The sequence below is a fragment of the Gorilla gorilla genome, chromosome 3 (assembly GCF_029281585.2).
Source record: "Gorilla gorilla gorilla isolate KB3781 chromosome 3, NHGRI_mGorGor1-v2.1_pri, whole genome shotgun sequence".
Taxonomy (NCBI): Eukaryota; Metazoa; Chordata; class Mammalia; order Primates; family Hominidae; genus Gorilla; species Gorilla gorilla.
In genome coordinates this window covers 127,408,949-127,432,142 of record NC_073227.2, presented here as the reverse complement: position 1 = coordinate 127,432,142, position 23,194 = coordinate 127,408,949, and the positions used below count along the sequence as shown (strand labels likewise).

General features: G+C 37.3%; 1 protein-coding gene across 1 annotated transcript in view; it reads left to right on the top strand.

The window, feature by feature from the left end:
• Window positions 1-6,650: 6,650 nt before the first annotated feature.
• Window positions 6,651-23,194, top strand: part of DKK2 (dickkopf WNT signaling pathway inhibitor 2) — a 109,321-nt gene continuing 92,777 nt past the window's right edge. The window contains exon 1 of the mRNA XM_004040244.5: window positions 6,651-8,699. Within this exon, the coding sequence (XP_004040292.3) occupies window positions 8,478-8,699 (222 nt within the window). The 5' untranslated portion in view covers window positions 6,651-8,477. The remainder of the gene's footprint in view (window positions 8,700-23,194) is intronic.

Sequence of the window (23,194 nt, the reverse complement as noted above, 5' to 3'; positions counted from 1 at the left end):
AGCCATCTTAGGCAGTATCTACACTTGGCTAAAGAGAATGAAGAGTTTGGACTATAACATGTATAACTTTTGGTTAGAACTTGCAGCTGGGGGCTTTTTTAATGAATTACCTTCTAAAATTATGCTAACATATAGGAGGAACACGAAGTAATTTAGTGAATTTGGAAGTTGTATTTAGAAGGCTGGAAATTAGCTTACCTTTTCATGTTAAAAAGAGTCCCAGTTTATAGCTATAGTCCATATATTCCTGGCCTCAGTGGTAGCTACCTCCAGTGTTAAGTGGTGGGGTGAAGTACATTGAATATTATAAAACAAAAAGATGGTTTTAAACTTTCAGTACTTCTATTAATACTGAGCATATTTGTACAATACATTTTGATATATAAAAGGCAAATTGATCAAATATTTGAGAGTTTCATTTTATTATTAATTTAAAAATACAACATTGATTGGCATTGGAGGACAAGGCTAACCGAACAATTTCAACTGTAACACATAAACAGCTGTTATGTTCTTGGAGATATTGATTGTTCTTTGATATATACAAATGTTCACATACATTCTTGACAATAACAACCAAAATACATTTTATAAATTTCAGGAAAAAACAACAAAAAAGCTAAAGTAAATTTGAGGTTATTCCAAATCAGATTTCTTAATAACTTAAAGACTAAGTGGTCAAGTGCACTTATATTAAAAGTGATTTCATTACCAGTTTCAGTGAAATTAGATATCCCCTCTGTTTTCACATATTTAGCACTGCCTTGAATTAATTAAAGGTACTGTGATTCCAAGGAACTATTAACTTTCTGAGTAAATTAAACAAATCAAATTAAATAAATGGACAAATTAGGTTAGTAACAGAACAACTTGCTGATTGCTAGATCACTGTAGTTTTGTTTGCTGCTTCCTTTTCCTTTGATCTACGATGATTTCACTTTTCTGTCATGTACTGATATGTTTTATTGTTCCCATCTTTCATTAACCAGGCACTTTTAAAAAATGTAGAAATGACTTTATCTTCTTGGCAAATTGCTTGCATTCTCTCTTTTCCTTTTCAGGGCCCCAGTGGAATATTGACAATCACAGTCAGACTCAGTTGGCTGATTTCTAATTTAGCCATAAGTCACACAAAAAGAGAAGGTGAAAAAATGAATATCGTTAACAAAGATCCAGAAATAAAATGGTAATAAAAATATTTAAATAATGTTTTCAAAATAAACATATAACACAGTTCTCCTCTGAGTTTAGGAACTTTGAGAAACTGCTGTATGTCTTGTGTACAGAAATGTTATTCTTTTCCCAAGTGTTTTAATATGCAACTACATCTATAAATCTATCTGTTATGAGCTGAATTTTGCCCCACGCCCTGCTGCCAAGTTCGTATGTTGAAGCCCTAAGTCCTACTACTTCAAAATGTAACCACATTTGGAGATGAGTTCTTTAAAGAGGCAATTAAATTAAAATGAAATTAGGGTAGGTCCTAATCCAATATGACTGGTTTCTTTATAAGAAGAGGAAATTTGAACACAGACGTAGGGATGACCACAGGAGGACACGGTGAGAAAGTGGTGATTTGTAAGACAAGGAGAGCAGCCTCAGAGGAGCCCAAACCTACCAACACCTCGATCTTAGACTTGTAGCCTCCTAAATGGTAAGGAAATGCATTTCTGTTGTTTCAGCCACTAAATCTGTATCATTTTGTTATGGAAGCCCTAGAAATCTAATATGCCATCTGTAGCAGAGGGCCGTTTTAAGTTCTCTGCTATATGATTTTTAAGGCCCAAGAGTTTTACTATATTAGGCAAAGCTTCAATACATGTAGTCATGTACTTATATTTTTGGTGTTCTTTGCAACCGTTTACCAAATGACTTATTTTAGCTCCTTCAGAGGAATCTGTGTTGGGGCCTGCTACAAGGGTGAAATGGCACCTCCAATTTCTTCTGATGGGTTCCCCTTTTCCTGTGTGCCTTCCACATTATTGCCATAACTGGGCATCCATTACTACAAATGGAGACACACTGTGCTGCAAGCTACTCTTTGCTCAGTATTATTTTAATATTGGACTGTACATTCATTATCTTAAAGGGATGAATTGTGGGATACAAATAAGAGACACTATATGTAGAGTGTTCAACAAACCTGGCACATGTAAGGCATTCAATAAATCTGACTATTATTATTACTTTTATTATTGCTGTATATTCTAAGCCAGTTACCTATAAAATTCCTTAAGCTGACTGCAGCATAGTATCTTGACTTTCTTATATCCCAAACTATTTTTGAGCCTAGGTATTATGATTTATACCTAACGTATCAAAAAGTAGGATCTATTACAAATGAATCTTCCGAAGATAAACTAAGCACATTTTTCATTTTGTGTTACCAAGCCCAGTTATGTTTCAAAGACAGATTTTTGAGTTGCCTCTTGAGAATCTATGTCTTTATTATTTGCAAATAGTTTTTCCATTATTTTTAGTCTGCACCACAGTTTATTTTATGTGTGGTAAGAGTATAGTTAAAGTTTTGCCATATTCATTAATCATAGGTTCAGATAATTGATCAGGAATAAACACATTGTACAATGAATGGATTAGCTACCCTGCCTTTTCATTTTTAATGTTCCCTTCTTTAAATGACCAAATCATTTCTGACTAAATAAATTGCCATATTTTTAATAGTTTCCCCATTTGAGTAGTGTTCATTTTGGAAATTGTCTGCAATACTAACAGGGTAGAAATCAATCCATCATGTATTTGGTGGGTTGACGGCTCACAGAGTATTTTGTCCAATAAAACAATAACAAAAACAGGCACTTAAAATTTATCTTTGATCCAAGAGCTGGACACCTCTTCTCTGAAATCTTATAAAAAATAGCACAGTTCTCAACTTACTTTGAGACCACTGCAGAACCCTAGAGACCCGAAAGGAACAGAGTCTGAAAATCACCGGTCCAGATTATCTAAATGTTGTTTGTTTTGTTGCTCATCAAGATGAGATTCCCTGGAATTGAACCTCACTCAAGAATTAAACATATGATTCTTTCACTGCCAAGTATTACTTGGTACTTTAGTACTGTTTCAAAAGATGAATCTTGAAAAAACCTGCCAGAACTCAGCAGTGAGAACTTACTAAAAAGGATATGCATTGTATAGAACTAACAAAAATTTTATATCATAAAGGAAAATGTTTCTTATTAAACATTTGATGACTTTTTCTAATTCCACCTCCGTCTATGGTCACATATATGCACAAGGCTCAGCAGAAGTTTTTATCTGCCTGAGTTTCAGATTATGTTATTTGCATTTTTTTTATTGTTTGGGTTCAGGCTCAAGGGGTAATATCTGTTCAGTAATCCTCTTTCATGTAAGTGGCAGGTGAAGTATGGATAAGATGACTAACTCGTTAAGGTTCAAAAAAGAAGCTGTTGGCTGAGCAATTGTTTCAGATTGATTTACTGTGAAATCTTCTGACCCATTTCACTTGTGCATGTTTTTGTAAGCATAGCTAGTGAATCAAATGTAGGTGATGAGATCTTTTTTATTAGCTGGTCCTGGTGTCGATGAGACCTTATCAAGATAGCATCAACAACTGAAACAAATGCAGGGATCAAATAGGAGATGCAATTTTTTCATATCTGGTATGAAAATTATTCCCATCAAGAAACACAAAAAATTTTCACAATATCAATGCAAACTTACATTTGTTACCAGGTATTTAAAATTAATTTTCAGCAACACATGAGACTGTTGTTCTTAGGCAGAGGAGAAACATAAAACTCTCAAAGTATGAGTATTACTAGGCTACAGAGCCAGGTAGCTTGGTTTATTATGGAGAGGGAAAACCCACATAACCTTATTTTTCAGATCCTTAACATCCAACAAGGTTCAACCATACATTAAAGATTTTCATGTCTATTCTGTGTGCGCAAGATGCTTTGCGGTACTATGGGACCTACCAAAGACAATCTTACTTCCCAGGTTTGCTATTCTGTTCTTATTGACCTAACATGACCATCACTAGGGTTATTTCTTTGGGTTCAATGACAAACGTAGAAGTATTGTCTCTATGTACACCATTAAAATGTGCATTTAATTCTGAAGGGAAAAAAGAACTCTGGGGGACATATCTGATCACTTATATTCCCATAGTCACATGAATTCAAACCAGCTTGGCTTGAATTCAAGTTGCAGCTATCCTGTGACAGATTGAACTCTGAGACTGGCATAATTCAGCAGCGGATGAGAATAGAGAAAGGCTCACAGCAGCAACTTCTGAGAGGGGCTAGGAGCAGATTTTAGTGTATTAAGGTGTCTACAGAGCTCCAAGCCCCTTTAGAGGCAAGACCCCCACTCATTCACCACTGTGTCCTCAGGGCCCCATACTTGCTTCATGTATGGGGAATGCATGAACAACTGCTAAAAAGGCTATTGTAGGAAGTATTCACTAATGCAGGGAGAGAGGTAATGGGATGAAAATTAGTAAGCTTCAGTAAACAAGACTAAGGTGACAAGTTATATACTTAACTTACCTTTGGGATTAAGGATTCAGAAGGAATCCAGGATCCAGAAACAACTGCTGAGAAAGTAGTGGCTTTTCTATGGAACCAAAATGGCCCCACAGCTAGAGGAGCAAAGATAAGAGGGAATGTATGGCCAAAGGAAAAAATGTCCATTAAGGCACTTTCTTCTGGACAGGAAGGTTGTACGTCCTCCTTTTGTACAGTCTTGTTTTTAAATATCTACTCTCTAATTATATTATTGCAAATGGCATAAAAATCTACTTTCCCAAGTAAAATATGAAGCTTTTGTCTTTACACTTAGGAAAACACACACGGGAAAAACACATATGGGGCCATGACAGTAATCCACAGGATTATGTTTATTTACAGTTAGTTGATTTTGTGTGTGCATATCTACTTGTCAACATATGGGTCATGTATGTCTGTTTCTGTCTGTCAAAAAAATTTACAGAAAGCATTTGGGTCGTGAATGAAATTAGTTTTTGACTGCTTTTTAGCCTAAGGCGTAATTGTGTATGTTTTAGCTTTTGAGTCTATATGTCTGATTTTGTTCTATATGGAAGAATGTTTGTGTAAGTAGATTTTTTGTCGACTTTTAATTTAACTGTATTTGTAAAAAATTGCTTTTGGAACTTGCGGGGTTTGAATAAGCCTCTGAGAAAATGTGTTTAGAATGGTACTCAGAGCTGAGAGTAAATGTGTTGTGCTTGATATATCTTTTCTGTTTAGCAGTACATGTGAGTAAAGTTAGGCCTGTGTATGTGGGATATTATTTTATTTAGAGGTGAAGAAAGAAGGAAGTGACAGAAATAGGCAAAGCATCTTCACATTTTCTCATGGTTCATTTGGGCTTTTTCTTCAACATATGGTCAAAGTCTACACCCTTCCGAGTGAATGTAGAGTGATCTGTTGCCTACATGTTTAGCTTCTATCTTTTCCTTTTGCTCTAAGCTACTTTTCAAAAATATTTAAACCAGTATACTCCTAACTTAAGCTTCTCAATTTCTGTCATGCTTTCTGATTGGCAAATCCGAATGAAGGCAAAAGATATACCCTTCTGTAAAGTCTAAGCTCGGAATCGTTAAGTACTTATTTATAGAGTAAGGACCCATCTCCTTGCCTTTTATTAGTGCCTAGAATGCCTCACTTAACTTTATAAACTTACAAATTTATTACTGGGCATATATAGATGTTAAATGTTCTTACTACAATAATGTTATATGTATAAATATATATATTATACATGTATATAAAGTCACACACATGTAAAGTTTATATCTATATAGCATGAGATCTACCTTCCCAATCAGTTTTTAAAAATACAATGCATTATTGTTGGCTATAGGTACAATACCATATGACAAATCTCTAGAGTTTATTCGTCTTGGTTAACTGAAACTTTATGATCATTGATATAGTAACTCCCCATTCTCGTCTCCTTCCAATTCCTGGTAACCACCATTCCAACCTTTGATTCTATGCATTTAACTATTTTAGGTACCTCCTATAAGTGGATTTGTCTTTCTGTGATTGGTCGAGTTCACTTACTATGATGTCCTTCAGGGGTCACCCATATTGTTATTCCTGGCATATTTTTAAAAAGTGGGAAAAAAAACCCACACACTAAAATGTGAAAAATCTCTACCTTAAAGAAAGGAAATTCAAAAGATAAGAACACATGCCAGAGGGTGCAAATTTTAATCCCCGTTTGCTTGTGTATTAAAAAAAAAATCTGAAAATGAAGAATTTCAGGGCAGACAGACTCATAGGTCAGGACTGAGAAATTTGCAAAACTGGAGCTGTCTGGGAGAAAATAGCTCTAAATCCACACTTTAGAACTCTGCGTTGTTTTGGGGGAAAATAAGAGTCACCAACGTTCTCACTTAGCGACAAGTTTAATTCGTACTCAGGGACATGCGCCAGGATCAGTTGTGAAAGCTGTGAAATCTAGGTCCAAAAATTCTGAAGAGGATGCTGCTTGTATCCTCCCCTGGCTGCTAGCTGCCTTCTAACTTCAAGTTGTGGCTCAATGCTTGGATTTCTCTGCTCCTGGACATTAGTGTCTGTGAAGCAGAAATGCAATAACTTTCGAACAATCCCTTGCTTTGCTTGGAAAGTCTCGCACTTGGCCACCAGACATCACCGAACTCAGCGCTTGTCTCCTGCAGCACTTCCGTGGCTCGCTGAACGGCTGCCACTGGCGCCCCCAAGCGCCAGCGCGTCCCAGTCGTTCCCGGAGCAGCCTTCGACCTTCGGCGGAAGGGAATTGGACCTGGAGAGACCCGGGGGCTGACAGGAATGGCTTCTCTTGTAATTCCCAGGGGCTAGAAGGCAGGAAGCCAAGGAAGACAGGATCTCAAAGGCTCCCTGCCCCGGTTCATTCCTATCTGGGATTTTCTTTTCGCAAAAAGAGCAGTTGCCTGGCATGGTGAAGATGCTCAATCGAGCTGTGAGGTCCAAACCCTTGGAGCGTACCCAGAGCATCCCCTTCTTCCCAGTCCCTCAGAGACATAGACATATTCTACGAGTGCGGCGGGGCCCGGGGTTCCGAAGGAGGAGACTAAAAAGACCCAAATCGAACAGGCTCATCTTTTCCCCTCTTTGGTCTGCCCTTTTCCTTCCAGACCCTCTCTCCGGATCATTGGCCACCCCCTGGCGCACCTATGTGGCTCCAGCTTCACAGACTCCCTGGGAGGCACAGTCTAAAACCAAACGTGAGCGCACAAAGAACACAATACTAATGAGCAGATGCGCAGATGCTCACTTCTCTAAAGCTTCCATAGGGCTTTTCCAGCTCTCCTCGCGGAGTCAGGGGCTGAAGATGGGTGGGAAGATCTAAGAAAGGGTGGCAGCGATCAAGTGGTGGCAGCTTGCCCCACTCTGTTTCCACCTTTGCCCTCTGCCTGTTTCCAAAGACCCCTCCAACCGCTGGAGTTGTTGTCAGGAATTAGGATCCCCTATGTTCCATTCACCTCATGGAAAAGCTAGATCCCCCTTTTCCAGTAGTTGTGGGTGGAGACAGAGCGGGAGGATGAGGAGGAGGAAAAGCTGGAGTGAAAGCCGCAGAAGGAGAAGCAGCACGCAGAGAGGAGGGGGGCGGAAGCGGTGGAGAGTGAGAGAAAAGTTTTCACTCTTTGTCACTCTTGAATTGGGGGCGGAGGTAAAAAAAAAAAAAAAAAAAAAAAAAGGCCTCACTGTGGGAAGCTATAAAAAGCAAAGAGGACAGGGGAGAGAGCAGAGAGAGAGAAAGCGGGAGCCCGCGGCGAGCGTAGCGCAAGTCCGCTCCCTAGGCATCGCTGCGCTGGCAGCGGTGTGCTGTCTCTTGTGAGTCAGGGGACAACGCTTCGGGGCAACTGTGAGTGCGCGTGTGGGGGACCTCGGTTCTCTTCAGATCTCGAGGATTCGGTCCGGGGACGTCTCCTGATCCCCTACTAAAGCGCCTGCTAACTTTGAAAAGGAGCACTGTGTCCTGCAAAGTTTGACACATAAAGGATAGGAAAAGAGAGGAGAGAAAAGCAACTGAGTTGAAGGAGAAGGAGCTGGTGCGGGCCTCCTGATCAATTAAGAGGAGAGTTAAACCGCCGAGATCCCGGCGGGACCAAGGAGGTGCGGGGCAAGAAGCAACGGAAGCGGTGCGAGCCACAGGGCTGGGTTTTCTTGCACCTTGGGTCACGCCTCCTTGGCGAGAAAGCGCCTCGCCTTTGATTGCTTCCAGTTATTGCAGAACTTCCTGTCCTGGTGGAGAAGCGGGTCTCGCTTGGGTTCCGCTAATTTCTGTCCTGAGGCGTGAGACTGAGTTCATAGGGTCCTGGGTCCGCGAACCAGGAAGGGTTGAGGGCACACAATCTGCAAGCCCCCGCACCCCAAGTGAGGGGCCCCTGTTGGGGTCCTCCCTCCCTTTGCATTCCCACCCCTCCGGGCTTTCCATCTTCCTGGGGACCCCCTCGCCGGGAGATGGCCGCGTTGATGCGGTGCAAGGATTCGTCCTGCTGCCTGCTCCTACTGGCCACGGTGCTGATGGTGGAGAGCTCACAGATCGGCAGTTCGCGGGCCAAACTCAACTCCATCAAGTCCTCTCTGGGCGGGGAGACGCCTGCTCAGGCCGCCAATCGATCTGCGGGCATATACCAAGGACTGGCATTCGGCGGCAGTAAGAAGGGCAAAAACCTGGGGCAGGTAGGAAAACCCCCAAACACATTCTTCAGACAGAAGAGGCAGGGGCCAGCTCTCTTGGGCTAGCGGTTTGCCATTGCATCCTGCAACATTCGGAGCGTGGCCCCAGATATAGAGAACAGGCGGCTGGGGAGGGATTCACCGAACAGGGTCTGCGTGGGCGGGGGGTGTCTGGGTGGCTGCTGGTCCTGCACTGCACGGAGTCAAAGGGTTAGGAATCTGTCTCGCCTTTGCTCTGGGGCGTGGGCACGTATCAAGATCTAGTGCTTTCCTGTGGAGAAAGTGGTCAGGATGGTCCTTCCATTTAACACTGTGATGCAACTGATGAAGATGTTAATAGCATTTAACCTCTAGCACCTACTAACGTGCCAGGCACAGTTCTAAGCGTTTTACATATTCACTCATTTAATCTTCACAACTCTGTGAGCTAGATGCTGTTGCTTTCCCATTCTGCTAACGAAGTAATTGAGGCACGGATTGATTAACGATTTGCCCAAGGCACACAGCTAGTATAAGTGGCAGAGAGGGATTTCAGTCTAGACATTGAGATACTGGGCGTTTAACCATTATATTTTACAATCTGGAGGGGACATTACTCCTTTTCAGCGTCTCCTTCCCTCCCAACCACTTACTCTCTTCAAAGAAGTAAGGTCACAGACAAAACAACTCCAGTAGACGCGCATTTCTCACTCACGCAGAATTGTGCATAAATCACCCGGAAGGAAGCAAAATGATGAGATGACAATGACAGCGTCGTAGGCGCCAGCGATACAGCAGGACGCTGAAGGCGTTTTTGAGAGAGGGAACTTTCCGCAGGCGCCTCTGTCTCTGTCATACAGACAGATAGATTGAAAGCCACTTGCAAACAGTTATACAAATAGACACGCACAGAGACGAGCGCGCACACTCGGTACCAGTTGTGGCTGGCGTGCTGTGGCCAGGAGAGGGGGCTCTGTGGGCACTGGAAATCATAACAGCTCCCCCTTCCGCTCCTTTTGTGGGAAGCCAAAACTGAGAAAGCCATTTTGCCAATGGCACACGCACCTCGTACAAGTGTCAACCCCTGGCAGCGGCCCACGCCCCAAAGATCCGAGTTTCCTTGGAACCGACTGACGCTGCTGTTTTGCGCGCTCTCGGTGTCCTCCGCCGCCCCTGTCCACAGCGCAGCCAGCCGGGTGAAGGTTGGTTGAGAGGGCCAAGCCATTCTGGGATGGACAGAGAGACAAGACCCGGGCTTGGCCCCCTACTGCCCTCTCACGGGGACAATTTTGCAGTTTTGCTAGTTTTGCAGTTCCAGAACTCTTCCCAGAGCTTTGAAGTGTGAACCATTTCAGCTATCCTTTCAAGGGATTACAAAATCAGCAATCAGATTTTTTTTAAGGTCTCAGGAAAAATAAGAAAGTACATATACGTTCAGGCAAACATAACCGTTGCACATCCTCACACACGTGCACATGCCTACGCGCTTATGTGACCACTTTCCTTCGCTTTTTCTCTCCTGGGAGTCACCCCAGGATTTTCAATAGCAATGGTCCTAACAGTTTCTTAGAAGTCTGTCATGAAATGGAACAGGGATTAGAAAGAATGGGTGCTCTCAATCCAAATCATGACTCCTCTAATGCTACTGACTTCAAATTTCATGTTCCCAGTTGAAGAAAGCTTAATGTGTAGTTCCCCCAAGGACACAGGGAAGGAAACCTCAATAGTCCTGAGGTTCCTTTCCATTCTAATCTATGTATTTTCTGGGAATTTTTGTAAAGCGCTTTTTGTTTCTGTTCCACTATTGGGCCAACACACCTGATGTTCCTCTGTCAGAAAATCAGTTACATGCGTCGTTTCATTAGCCTTAGCGTTACACAGGGGAGACTGAGGGATGCATCCCAGAACCTAGCTTCTTCTTTGTGTTTTAATAGTGTATCTGTATATAAATCGGTATAAAATATGTTTTTGTGGTGCTACCTCTCCAAATAGCTACTTAATTATGCTTCTTAAAGAGTCTGGAAGTCTACTTACATCGCCTTAAATTGAGAATTTATTTATTTATTTCACAAATGAGTTGAATTTCTTATATGCCTTTCATAACATAGCAGTTCTATGGAATATATTTTATTATATTTACTTAACTGGAATCCTAGATTGTTAAAATTTGACATTAGGCTTGTGAAAAAAATTGTTAACATATTCAAGATATAGGTAAAACAAAATAAAATACTGGGTTGAATAGCAGGAGGCTAGCTGGCAAATGTGAAAATTTTATTTTGTGTATTCTTCTTTAATGAATGATCTAAAGTATGTACTGTTATGAAGAAACAAATAGTAAAATATTTTCTCTTTGAAGTGAAAAGAATAATTCTTTGGATACTTATGAGTCTCTTTATCTTTTTTATTCTATAGTTATGTGGTCACCAACATTCTTAGTGTTATTATTTTCAGAAATGAAATGGAAATTAGAAAGGCTATTACAGGGAAGATGTTATTTCCTTTTGTAGAGAAAAACACTAGAATAGAAATGTAGCTGAGCTGAATTTTTATGCATCACAATAGTAAATATGATTGAAAATATTGGAATTAATGTGTCAACTAATCAAATTAGCTAATCATATAGTATCATCCTAAGACCTAATAAGTTTGATTTCCCCCAATTCCCTTTATACTTGACAGATGATGTTGAAATATATTCCTTTCAGGGATACAGGAGGAAGAAGCTCTAGGATGCAGCTTCAAGTAGGCAGATTGGAAACTCAGTCCTTGGTGTTCTTTCTCTTAAATGGATGTTGAAAATAGCCTATTTTAATTTTTCAGGATAGAGAATTAAATATTGCCACTGCAGAAGAAATTCTTGAATAAATTTAGTAATTCATTAATCTACAAAAGTGAAAATGAGACTATACGAGCTCTATAGTTTTATTGAAAGTTGCCTGATTTCATATAAAGATAAACATTCTTATTTATAGGAATTCTACTTGTTCCATAGGCAAGGTGGATTATTTGTAATATCACTTCTAGAAAATGTGGCTTTGAATTTTAGAAAAGATTTAGAGAGAGAAAATCCACTGTTCTCCAGAGGTGTTACATTTCTCAATTTAAGGTTTGCTTTCAAAAACACAGTATGAGTTATAATGGAAACTGACATAGGAAATTGAGAGTGATAGTATTCAGATGATTGATACAGAATTAGCAAAAAATGAACTGCTGAATTATTCACATCAATGTTTTAATTTGCCTTTTCATTTGCAGCTATTGCTAATAAGTACTGCATGTATGTACTGTATATGTATACAGGCTAAATTAAGTTTCAGACTGTTACTAATATATTTACATAATATAGAAATATTTATGCATTTTAATATATATGTCAATTTCTAAGGATACTGTTTCAGATGTTCTAAATTAAAAATAATTTCAAACAAAATCTTCAATATCATGTGAATAAATATATTTTGATGAAGTATGCCATTTCTCGATACTATCTCTAAAGTTTGAGGTGTTGACTTTTATGGACCACCTTCAAAACAAATTTTAAAAGCCCAAACTACTAAAAAAATCAAGCTTTGCAATTCACATATTTTTCTGTGTGAATGAAAAACCTTTGGATTAGTGTTTATAATTGCTTATTTTATTCTTCTCGTTTTGTCTTTTTGAGACGGGCAGATGAATTTAATTTGAATGCAATGCAGTAGCATTTTGCAATTCTTTTAAAAGTGACTAGAATAGTGATATTTATAGTTATATTTTATATGTGGATAAACATTCTGGCATGTGTTTCTAAAAAGAAGCTATGGTTTAACACAAATTCAGATTCTATGATTTTCTAATATGACTTGGACACTTCAAGGATAGTGGTTTGGATGAAGTTATGTTGTGAGAAAAGAATTCTTGAAATTCATTGAAAGAGAAGCTTGAACGAGTTGACTAAAGAGCACTAATATTTGTAGATTGCATTTTCTTTAATGAAAGTATGCTGTATCTGTATGCGCAAACATTCATGAAAGTGCTCACTGAAATAAACTATATACTCTATTTTTGGTAAGTGATCTCTTTACTTTCTGAAATTATCCATGACTTTTTTTTTCTAACCTCAGCCCAACTTTCTCCTGCTTAGGAGTAAATAATCTGATAGCCTCTCTGGACGTTCACTAACACTAAACACAATCAGGAAAGCAAATCATTTTTACGATTAAATTTTAAAATATAAAGGAATTTGAAATAACCTACATTAACGTTCCTTTCCTCTCACCATGAATTATAGAAAATTGATAGTTGATACAAGTGGAAAGTTAGTTCTTGAATAGCAAGAAAAGTATTTTAATGATAATCTAATATGAACATCCATCATTTTATTTTTGTGTTAGACTAGAGAGCGCAAGAGGACAAAGTTGCTCAAACTTACTCCAGCTGTGACTCTGACCCTGTCATAATCTTCTCAAATATTCTTCTCCAATACAAACTTTTGCACCCTCTTCTCCTTTCCAAGATATTTTGAAACTTATAATTTTAAGATTAGGTAAGGCAATGTCATAGAACTATAGCTAGTATATTCTGATCTAGGAAAATATTGGCTCTTCTTCATTTCCTTACAAAATTGCCTTAAATATACATTAAAATAATCGGTTACATTTTAGAAGAAATTTATAATAGTTAACATATTTACCATTTTAGACTCAGTCTCTAATGGCTGTTTATTCTTTAGTATTGAATTAACAGCAAAATCAATTACAATCTTATTTCTACCTGTGACTTTCTGACGGCCTGTTGGAGTTGTTTTACTTCCTTATGCCTCTAGTCACTTGTGCTCACTTATAACAAGGAGATAAACCCGTTTTTAGTTATTTATCTGATTGTTCAAAAGGTTTATGTGATATTTGTGTCTGCCTGAGCCCCTTACTACATCCTTTTTTTTTAACAATCCAAAAGCATAAACCAAAAGGAAGTAAGGCTAATCATAATTGATAGACATATTGCATTATGTAGCATCTCTTTAAGATTACACAGAAAGATTTAATACAGAATGCATAAGAAAAATTTAGTATTACTATTTAAGGTAAGCAAAGGTCAATTTTCTGTTCCTCCTCTGTCCACTCTTGACAGGAACTAGAGCAGAATAACATATTTTTCTCTAATTGTTGTGTTAGGACAAACATAAAGCATTCTTTCAAAGAAGTCGGTCGATATAGCATTTGGTAGGTTCTTTTCTTTGTAATGGCAAATTGAATCAAAGAAAACTTTAAAGCAGAAAGATTTCAATATCCTGTTTAATTTTTTTTAACAGAAGTAATTAGTTTATGTATCACTAACAACAGAATTGCTACTCTAACATGTATTCCACGACCCCTGAATCTGCACAACAGATTATATTTTGGGAACCTTAATAATAGTTTAGATTTTTCTATGTGCTTTAAATATAAATTCAGAAATAAAATCAGCAAAAAATACAAAAGTAGTCAATTTTTAAAAAATGTTACTTATCTTTTTCCACAGAGTCAAAAGGGACAAATGGACATCAGATATCCTTTTAAATACTTTGCAGTATCTAATTTAAAACAAAACAATCTAGAGCAAAAAAAGAACAAATCTACAATTTTAAAAAATCAATGAGCAAATAAGTACATTAAATGACAAAACAAAAATATCACAATTAGGGAAAATGACTTCTCAAAGTGGTAGTTCTGTCCAAACCTTTCCCAAGAGACATTAGATCTTCATGTTATACTTTATTATCTGGAATAAGATTGTTCTTTCTTCAGGGAAATAGAAGAAGTGAGCGATCTTCAGGTATATTATTTCCTTAAACTAGCTTGCAAGAACTTACGGCACACAATAACTTATAATAAGGGGTACCATTAATTGATTATTCACTCTGTGCCAGGCATGAAACTAAATCCTCAGTTGCCTTAACTCTTTTGATCCTCTAGGCAGCCTTTTGAAGCAAATCCTAGTATCATCCTTATTTTTATAAATGATGAAACATTTAATAAAAAAGACATTCCTGAGACATAAAGAGGTTATACAATGTGTACAAGTCACACCGCTGTAAATGGAGAAAGCTAAAGTTCAAACCTAAGCAATCTAATATTAGAACCCATATATTAAACCACCTGCTTATGCTGCTGCAATATGCTGTTTATTCTGAATTCAGGAAGAACATGAACCCTTACTCTTCTCTCTCTATACTTGAGTGACATGGGTATAACTCCAATTTCATTAAAAGTCACAACAAAATCCAAACTCCCTGTTGCTCCCAGATGCTATTCTGAGAAGTCTAAAGTATGTTAGTACTTCATGGATACTAAGGCAGGCACCATAGCAATACATTATTTTCATCCCTGCCTCTACTTGCCCCCCTGCCCTCCCACATACCCCTACCTTTCTTCTACTCTTTCCCATTAAAGTATAAATTATAGTGTCACCCCAAGTAGAAAGTAGATTCTGTTGCATAAAGCTTATTCTCTCTTCTTTCTTCACAAACAGCAAGAAACTCCCCTGTCCTCATCTTTCTGAATCTGAATGTCACTATGTGACAGAGAAGCACAGGCTTTCCCAGTGGTTTCTCTGCAATGGCTTTGTTTGTTTGGCTGACATGTCTTGCATCCTGATCAGACTGGGGAAATTCTCTAAATTTAGAGTCTTGTATTGCTTTTGCTTTTTTCTTACCTTTGACCCCTTCTAGCTGCCGTTCAGATAATTAGATGATCTATATCCATATCACAGCACTACAATTTCAAACAGGTTTTAAATTCCACTCACCACTGATTAGTTTAATGGGTTTGGAAAAGTCACTTAATCTCTCTAGTGTTTCCTTTTTTTTAGTATACCCATAAAATAGGGATAACAATAACAACAACAACCATAAGAGTAATAATGCTTAACTTACTGGGCAATGGTGAGGATCACATGAGATAATATATATGAAAAAAACTCTGAAGAATAAGAAAGTGCACTTAGTTATTTTGCTGATGTCATCATTACCACTGCCATTATGGAAATAAGTAAAGTCAAATGCTCATGCACCAAATAGGAAGTGGCCTCTTAATCTCCCCTCCACGTTGGGCAGGGGTGACTAAACAAATGCATATGATGTACAAGAAGGAAACAAATGAACTCAATTACTCTGAGACTAAGAATTATAAAGCAAAACAAGACAAAATAAACATACACATACACATGATGTCACATTTCTACTATTTAATGTTTACATTAAGAGAGAGGATAAGTCAATGTTGTCTTGTAGAAAATAAGCAAGCTGGCAAATAATTAAGTAATTAGTGGAATTGTGGAAAGAGCATGGAAACAATGGTACCTCAGATGTTAACAATACAATCATGGCAGGGCGCGGTGGCTCACGCCTGTAATCCCAACACTTTGGGAGGCCGAGGCGGGCAGATCACGAGGTCAGGAGATCGAGACCATCCTGGCTAACACGGTGAAACCCCGTCTCTACTAAAAAATACAAAAAATTAGCTGGGCATGCTGGCGGGCGCCTGTAGTCCCTGTTACTCAGGAGGCTGAGGCGGGAGAATGGCGTGAACCCGGGAGGCGAAGCTTGCAGTGAGCCGAGATCGCGCCACTGTACTCTAGCCTGGGCGACAGAGCGAGACTCTGTCTCAAAAAAAAAAAAAATCATAATAGGTGGAGGTCATAAGCAAGACAATATTAGTTGTTTAACCACAAGAACCAAAATAATTGAACAGCATATTAGTCAATTAATACTTCTAAAAGTATTAATTTGATATTTTCCAAAGTGAGATAGCCCCTGCACAGACAAGATTCTTGACACTTTCTACATAGTGTATTGGCCAAGACAGCTTGCTAGGATTTTGGAAGGCTGACAACCTTTGTTGAGTGTCAGCTGTCTCTTCCAGGAGGACTCAGAAACTGGGAATTCATTGTTTCCATATCATTTTCTTTCTTTTTTTTTTTTTTCATTTTGAGATTTTTGGCGATTTAGGTAAATTGAAATATTTTAGTAATGTTAAATCAAGAGTGAAACACATTTCGTGGAAGCATGTGATAAATTTCATTTAACATATTGGAAACAAACTGCCAGTAAATGTTTCTATCTGGTAATGGACTAAAAAATCTTCATCCAAATGAGAGGCAGAGGGAAGAATTATCATTCAATATCACCTGAAATTACAATCACATTCAAATAATGGTTTTCACGTTCTATTTCCTCTCAACCCTTTGAAATTTGGAGCAACAGGTATTGTGTTAGTCTTCTGAAATCCAGAGTCTTTTTTCCCCATTAACCATGCTCTGTACTCTCAGCAGCCTATTGTCTAGTCCTTATGCCTAATTTATTTTTTGCATGTTTACTATTATGGTGTTTCTGTTTTCTTCTCTGGTTCATTCCTCTTTATTTTCTTCACTTATTTCTCTACAATTACCTACCTATAAATGTGAGCATTTCCTCCAGCTCGCTCAACAGTTCTCTTTTCTTTCGGTTCCACTTTCTCTTCTTTAGTGACAGTATTTTCCTTTTTGGAATATGCAGCTATCTACTTTTAGCTTTATAAAATTTTAAGCCCCATTTCTTGCTCAACTGTTTTGGAAATCCTGCCAGAAATAACAGCAACCACAACAGAAAAATCCTTGATAACAAAAATTACACCTTTACTGTTAACCTCATATTTGCTGGAGTCAGGCAACAAAATCTTCGTGATTTCTCATAGTTATCAAAAAAGCCTGTACATTAATTAAAGCTATAACAATTCAGTCTGATTGCTGAAAATTCGTTCTGTGCTCTGGTCTGTTTCATCACTCACGGGTGCCAAAAGAATGCTATGTAGGTTCTTACCAAAACAGGTGCTTTTTGTTTCTTTAACCCTACTTAATTTAATATTTGGAGTTTAAATAGACTTCCATTTTTTTTCTCTGTGATGGACTTGTTAAAGAAACTCATGTCTGATTAAAATGTGCAAGTAACTATGACTTAAGCTCATAAAATGTTAATATAATATGCACAAATATTTTAAACAGTATATATTTATCTTTATACCTTGAATTATGTACTAAAGAGTTTTTTGCTATTTACTTTTCATAAATAATATTTTATTAATTTTCAGTGTGAAAAACCTTCTTAACATTTACTTTCAACCTGATAAGACTCTTAAAATGTTTGAATATTTTAATAACCAAGTAAGAGGATTCTTCAAATGTGCTTAAATATTATCATTAAAGATAGAGAGTTTTATAGAAAGGACCAAAAGAAACTTTATTATCTAAAAGTTTCAAGAACTTATGCAACAGACTAAAGCAGGACACAGAACTGGATGACACATTGGGAACTGCCTAATTTAACTTGCTCATTTTACACACGAGGAAATCTGCTTAAGAGGTGTTTCATGATCTGCCCAATGTACTATAATCAATGCCTGTGACAAATAAATTCTCACTGGAACTTGCATCCTCTGACTTCTAATATAAACATTTCAAATAATCAGAAGCAATGCTTTCTGTTAAATCTTGAATAAGAAAGCTCTGTGGAAGAATTACATTCAGTTGCCTTAAGTTTATTAACTACCTGGTGGGAGATAAATTATACGTAGACAGTTTTTCAGCCCTAAATTTGTGTAGGTCAAAATGTATTATCAAAGTTTACAATGTCGCGATGACAGCTGTGTCAATCAGTTTTAAACAAAATTAATGAAAGGAAGTGGCTTCGATTGTATTGTCGTTGCTCACTTTTTCAGTCCTGATACTTTAAAGACATGGTTAACAAGAAGCCTGGCTGGAAAGTCTGCACAGCAATGGCAGGAGCACACAAAAGAAGGGACAAAAGTGGTGGTGGGGCTGCTAAGAATGCAGGCTGCTTGTCCTTTGTCCAAGTGCCAACTAGGATAGAGGCCAATGGCTTTTAAACTTTTCTGACAGAGAAAGAAATATATTTTACATTGTGATTCTGTCTCCTCCCTTCTCCACTCACACTCCTAAAAAAGTTTCAAAAATAAACTCTCTTAGAGTAGGTAATGCAGTATGACTTCTCAATTTTAGTCCTTTTCTTCTCTTCTGCTGTGTGCTATTCTATCAGTCTGTTCTATCTTTAAAAAATTTTTTAAATGTAAATCATTATTCATTGAATTGATTTGAATACCACCGACCCATTAGACTACGGCCCTTCCCTGGCAGAGAACTTGAGGCACTGTGCTTGGAGATCAGCAGTGTTTTAGGAAGACACTGTCTCAGAATCAGCTCCAGTGAGGGGTGCTGGAAGCAGCCTGAGCTTCATGTAGAGAAATATCCATCTTCCCAGTCCTCTCTCAGTTTCCCTTCTTCAACCTCACGTGGACCTCTGACTTAGAGGGATGGATCTCTTTGCCTGGGGATATGCTTAACCTCTTCCTCTCTCCACTTCAGGAGTAAGTGAGCCATAACTATGAAACATTTGATACTCTGATGTTTCATACATGATTAATCTGTGTCTGTTACCCATGTTCAATCTGGGTATATGCCTTGTGCACTATCACACTTTCATTTCTAAGAACATACTGTTGAAGGTGGTTACGATTTCTGCATGGGACAGCGGGTGAGCCTGAAAGAGCATTGGATATCAATTTGGAAGAAAACCTTGTTAGCCTATTTTTTAAAAATATGCACGACCTCAAATAAATTGTATAACACCTTTAAGCCTTAGTTTTTTCATCAGTAAAGTGGTTGTCATAATAGTAAATCCTTTCTCCATCTCTTTGCAAAGCATAAAACACTACTTATTTGCCTCAACATCATTAGAGGTTATTTTACGAAAAAGAAATTTAAGACCATGCCACCCTGAATTTATAAAGTGCAAATCTGAATTAAGCAGTTAGAATCAACCAGAGAATAATTTATAATTTTGGAATCATGAATTTAGTTTCTGTTTTGATGGATTACTTTTTAAAAATATGGGTGGAGAGATTGAAAGTAGAAGTTTTTTTGTTTGCTTTTTTCCTTTTGTCTTTGTTTTGATTTTCTTGGATTTGTTTTAAAAATTAGTATCCGTAGTCATACTTTCATATTTCTGATAAGAACTTAGTTTCTTGTTCTTGCAGGCAGGCTACAAACAGCTTTCTTGCCTGCTGTTAGAATATCCTGTCTATTCAAGAAGAGCCCTATGTCTTTATTTTTTTCTGTCATGCCTGGGATGTGCTACTATTTACATATTTTCAAAATACCTTGAAAGGCTTGATAAGAGTCTCAATAATAGATATCAGTATATTTTTAAGGTTCTGAAACTAAGCTTTAGGGTCATATTTTGGACACATTATAGGTTACAGGCTTCAGAATAGACAAAGTTCAGAGAAATAACCAATTGTAAAGCCAGGTTGTATTGGTGCAAAACCACATAGATTAGGACAAAGGACATATATTTTGTCAAAAACTTTTTAAAGAAGAAAGTGAGTGTTTTTCAAAGTTGTTGAAAACACATTATTATATTGTTACACAAGCATCAAACAATGTAAGAGGTCCATTTATTCATATTATATGTGCAGTAATCTCAGAGTGGTAACATAATACATATACATATGATAATATAAGGGCAAAATTTGTGTTCAGAGAACTAGTGTGATTCTTTTTAAATTATTGTTAATAGGTTTTATTGGTTTTTTAGAGTAGTTTTAGTTTCAAAAAATAGTTGAACCAAAAGTATAGTAAGTTTCCATAAACTCCCTTACCTCCTTCTTTCCTTAGCTTCCACTATGATTTGTAGTTTGCATCAGTGTGGTAAATTCGTTACAACTGATGAGTCAATGTTCATACATTATTATTAATAAAACCCATACACAAGGGCTCACTCTTTGTGTTGTGCATTCTATAGGTTTTGATAAATGTATAATGACATTTATCCATAATTATAGTATCACGCAGAATAGTTTCACTGTCCTAAAAATCCTCTGTGTTCCACCTATTTACCCATTCCTCCTCTCTAATGCCTGATATTCATTATCTTTGTACTGTATCTAGTTTTGTCTCATCCAGGATCTCATGCAGTTGTAATCATACCATATGTAGCCATTTCAGATTGGCTTCTTTCACTTAGTAGTATATATTTAAGATTCTTCCATGTCTTTTCACGGTGATTGTTTTTATTTTTATAAGCTAAAATCGTTTTCCAAAATAAATGAAAACTCTTAATTTTATCCAGCTCTGAGTGTAATCTTTGACTTCCGGTTTACTCAATATGTGAGCAAAAGTAATTCATTATATAAACATGATTATTACTCTCTAATAACATGAAGAAAAGTTGAAGATTATACTCTATGGAAAAATTGCAAAGAGGGAGACTATTGTGGCAAAAATAAGGCCAAGGATTATAAGCTATCAATTATATGATTAGATTATCAGTAAAAGTTCTATATATCCACCTTCACAGGGGTTACATCTACTTGGACATCTGACAGGCAACTCAAATTGAACATGTTCCAAAACTAAAAACAGTATTTATTTCTCTTAAACTTGCTTCCCCTCTTGTATTCCATATAAAGGCCATTAGCATCGCCACCCAACCATTTGACCAAGTTAGAAACAATCTAGGCTTCCTGCTTTCTATCCCTCCTCCAAAGCAATTATACTGTAATTAATAGGATTCTACTTCTTCCCTAATATTAATCCTTTTTTACTGATTTATTGCTCTCCCAATTTTTCATTGCCTTGATCCAGTCCATTGTCATTTCTCAATAGATTACTACAATATTGTAAATGTTTCCTACTCTCTGAAACATTATCTACACTACTTCTAAAGTGAGCTTTCTAATGTGAAAATCTGATCTGTATATTCTCCATCTATGTCCATTTCTAGAACATGAAGTCTAAACTCCTCATCATGGCACACAATGTCATCAATTATCTTATTTCTCGCTACTGTGTCCCTCAAGCGACACAGCTCATGAGTAGCAGAGCTGGGATTTAAGGCCAAGCAGTCTTACTTAAGTCTGTATACTTAACCTACTTAATCACTGTGCCAGGCTGTCTCATGTTAAGCTGGAGGCCAGAGAAACCAGCTACAGACCTTCTTCTATTGGTATATTTCAAAATTCAGATGTGATTCAAATTCTTCAAATAAGTCAGTCAACTTGCTAATTGCTTACTTCTTAAGTGTATTAGATGCTATGATCACAGTCAACAAACATTGAGGACAAGGTATATGTAGCAATAAAAACAAATGTAGTGCACTTGAAGCATCTAGTTGAAATTTTAAGGTTGAAAGAGGTTCCCAGAAATTGTCTAGTTCTTGATTCTATTTCTAATATGGTTTTAGAATTGGACAACTTGATGAGTTTTTCTTTTTCATAAAGATTTCCAAGGGTGAACATTTTTATTGTATCTCTTAGTTATCTAGTTAACTTCAGTTAAGGATGGAAACATTCTGCTTTTTGCTAGAAGTGAAGCAAATGAATAAAATAAACTGGATATCAATGTCCCCTCAAAAACCTTTCCTCATTAACAGAAAATGTAATCAAGGGATTTTAGTAATTCTTCACAGACTGGCTCTTTTGGCAGACAGTCAGGCTGACTTGTAGGTACAAGCAAGCTACCTCCACAAACAGTCAGGAAAAGATCTGATTGTGCTGGGCATTATGCTGACATTGTAAAGAATTGATGTCTGTTTCCCCCCCCCCCCCAAATATTGTAGGAGAAATTGAAGTTTGATTTTTTTGCCTTCGTAAATGACTCACTGTTCCCTGAGAAGGTCTGATTCTAACTTTGTAATTTTCAAATCACTTAAGAAATATTAGTGAGAAGAGGCAGGCTCACAGGGAAGTAGAAGTATGGGGAGAAATAACTAAGTTGGAGTGTAGGAATTGGCGGTGACCTCAACATGGATTGGTGGAGAGGTGTCAATAAAGTGGACAAGAACTTACTACAGGTAGGGCAGAGCAACAGAAAATGTGCTGAAATATATCAAACTAAGACATTTGATAAAGACGCACATTTAAAATATTGTCATAGATTTTGTAATCAAGCATGCTTAAACATTATTTTCCATATTAGTCACCACAGAGAACTCATTCCTTTGATATTTTTATGTAGAACGTTCTTTAGAAATTGACTTTAGAAGTAGTTTACATGTTTGTTTATTTTAGGCCATGACTTTAGGGCCATAAAAACATCATACATATTGATTAACACACCACATTCAGAATATTTGGCTCTGAGTGGCTTTTTGTTGTTTCCATGAACAAAGTACCCCATAGAAGGTGAGAATGTCAAATTAATGTATTGTTTCTCCAAATAAGTTTTTGAAACTCTAATAAACATTCTGAGTCAAGGATTCAGCATTGTGATTATAATTGTAAACCTTTCCATGTCAATTGCTTTAAGGTGGAAAACCCTCAGTTGGGTTTAGAAAGTCTTAAAATTTAAAATATAATGGAATATTATTTTATAATCTGGTCTTTTCCATTAGAAGAACGTGGTCAAAATTCATGTAATATGCTTATTATTTCCAAAAGAATCATGGTGTTCCAGAAGCAGTTAATGAACCTAGGTCAGTGGTATGTTCTCCACCCCAAACCCATGCTGTT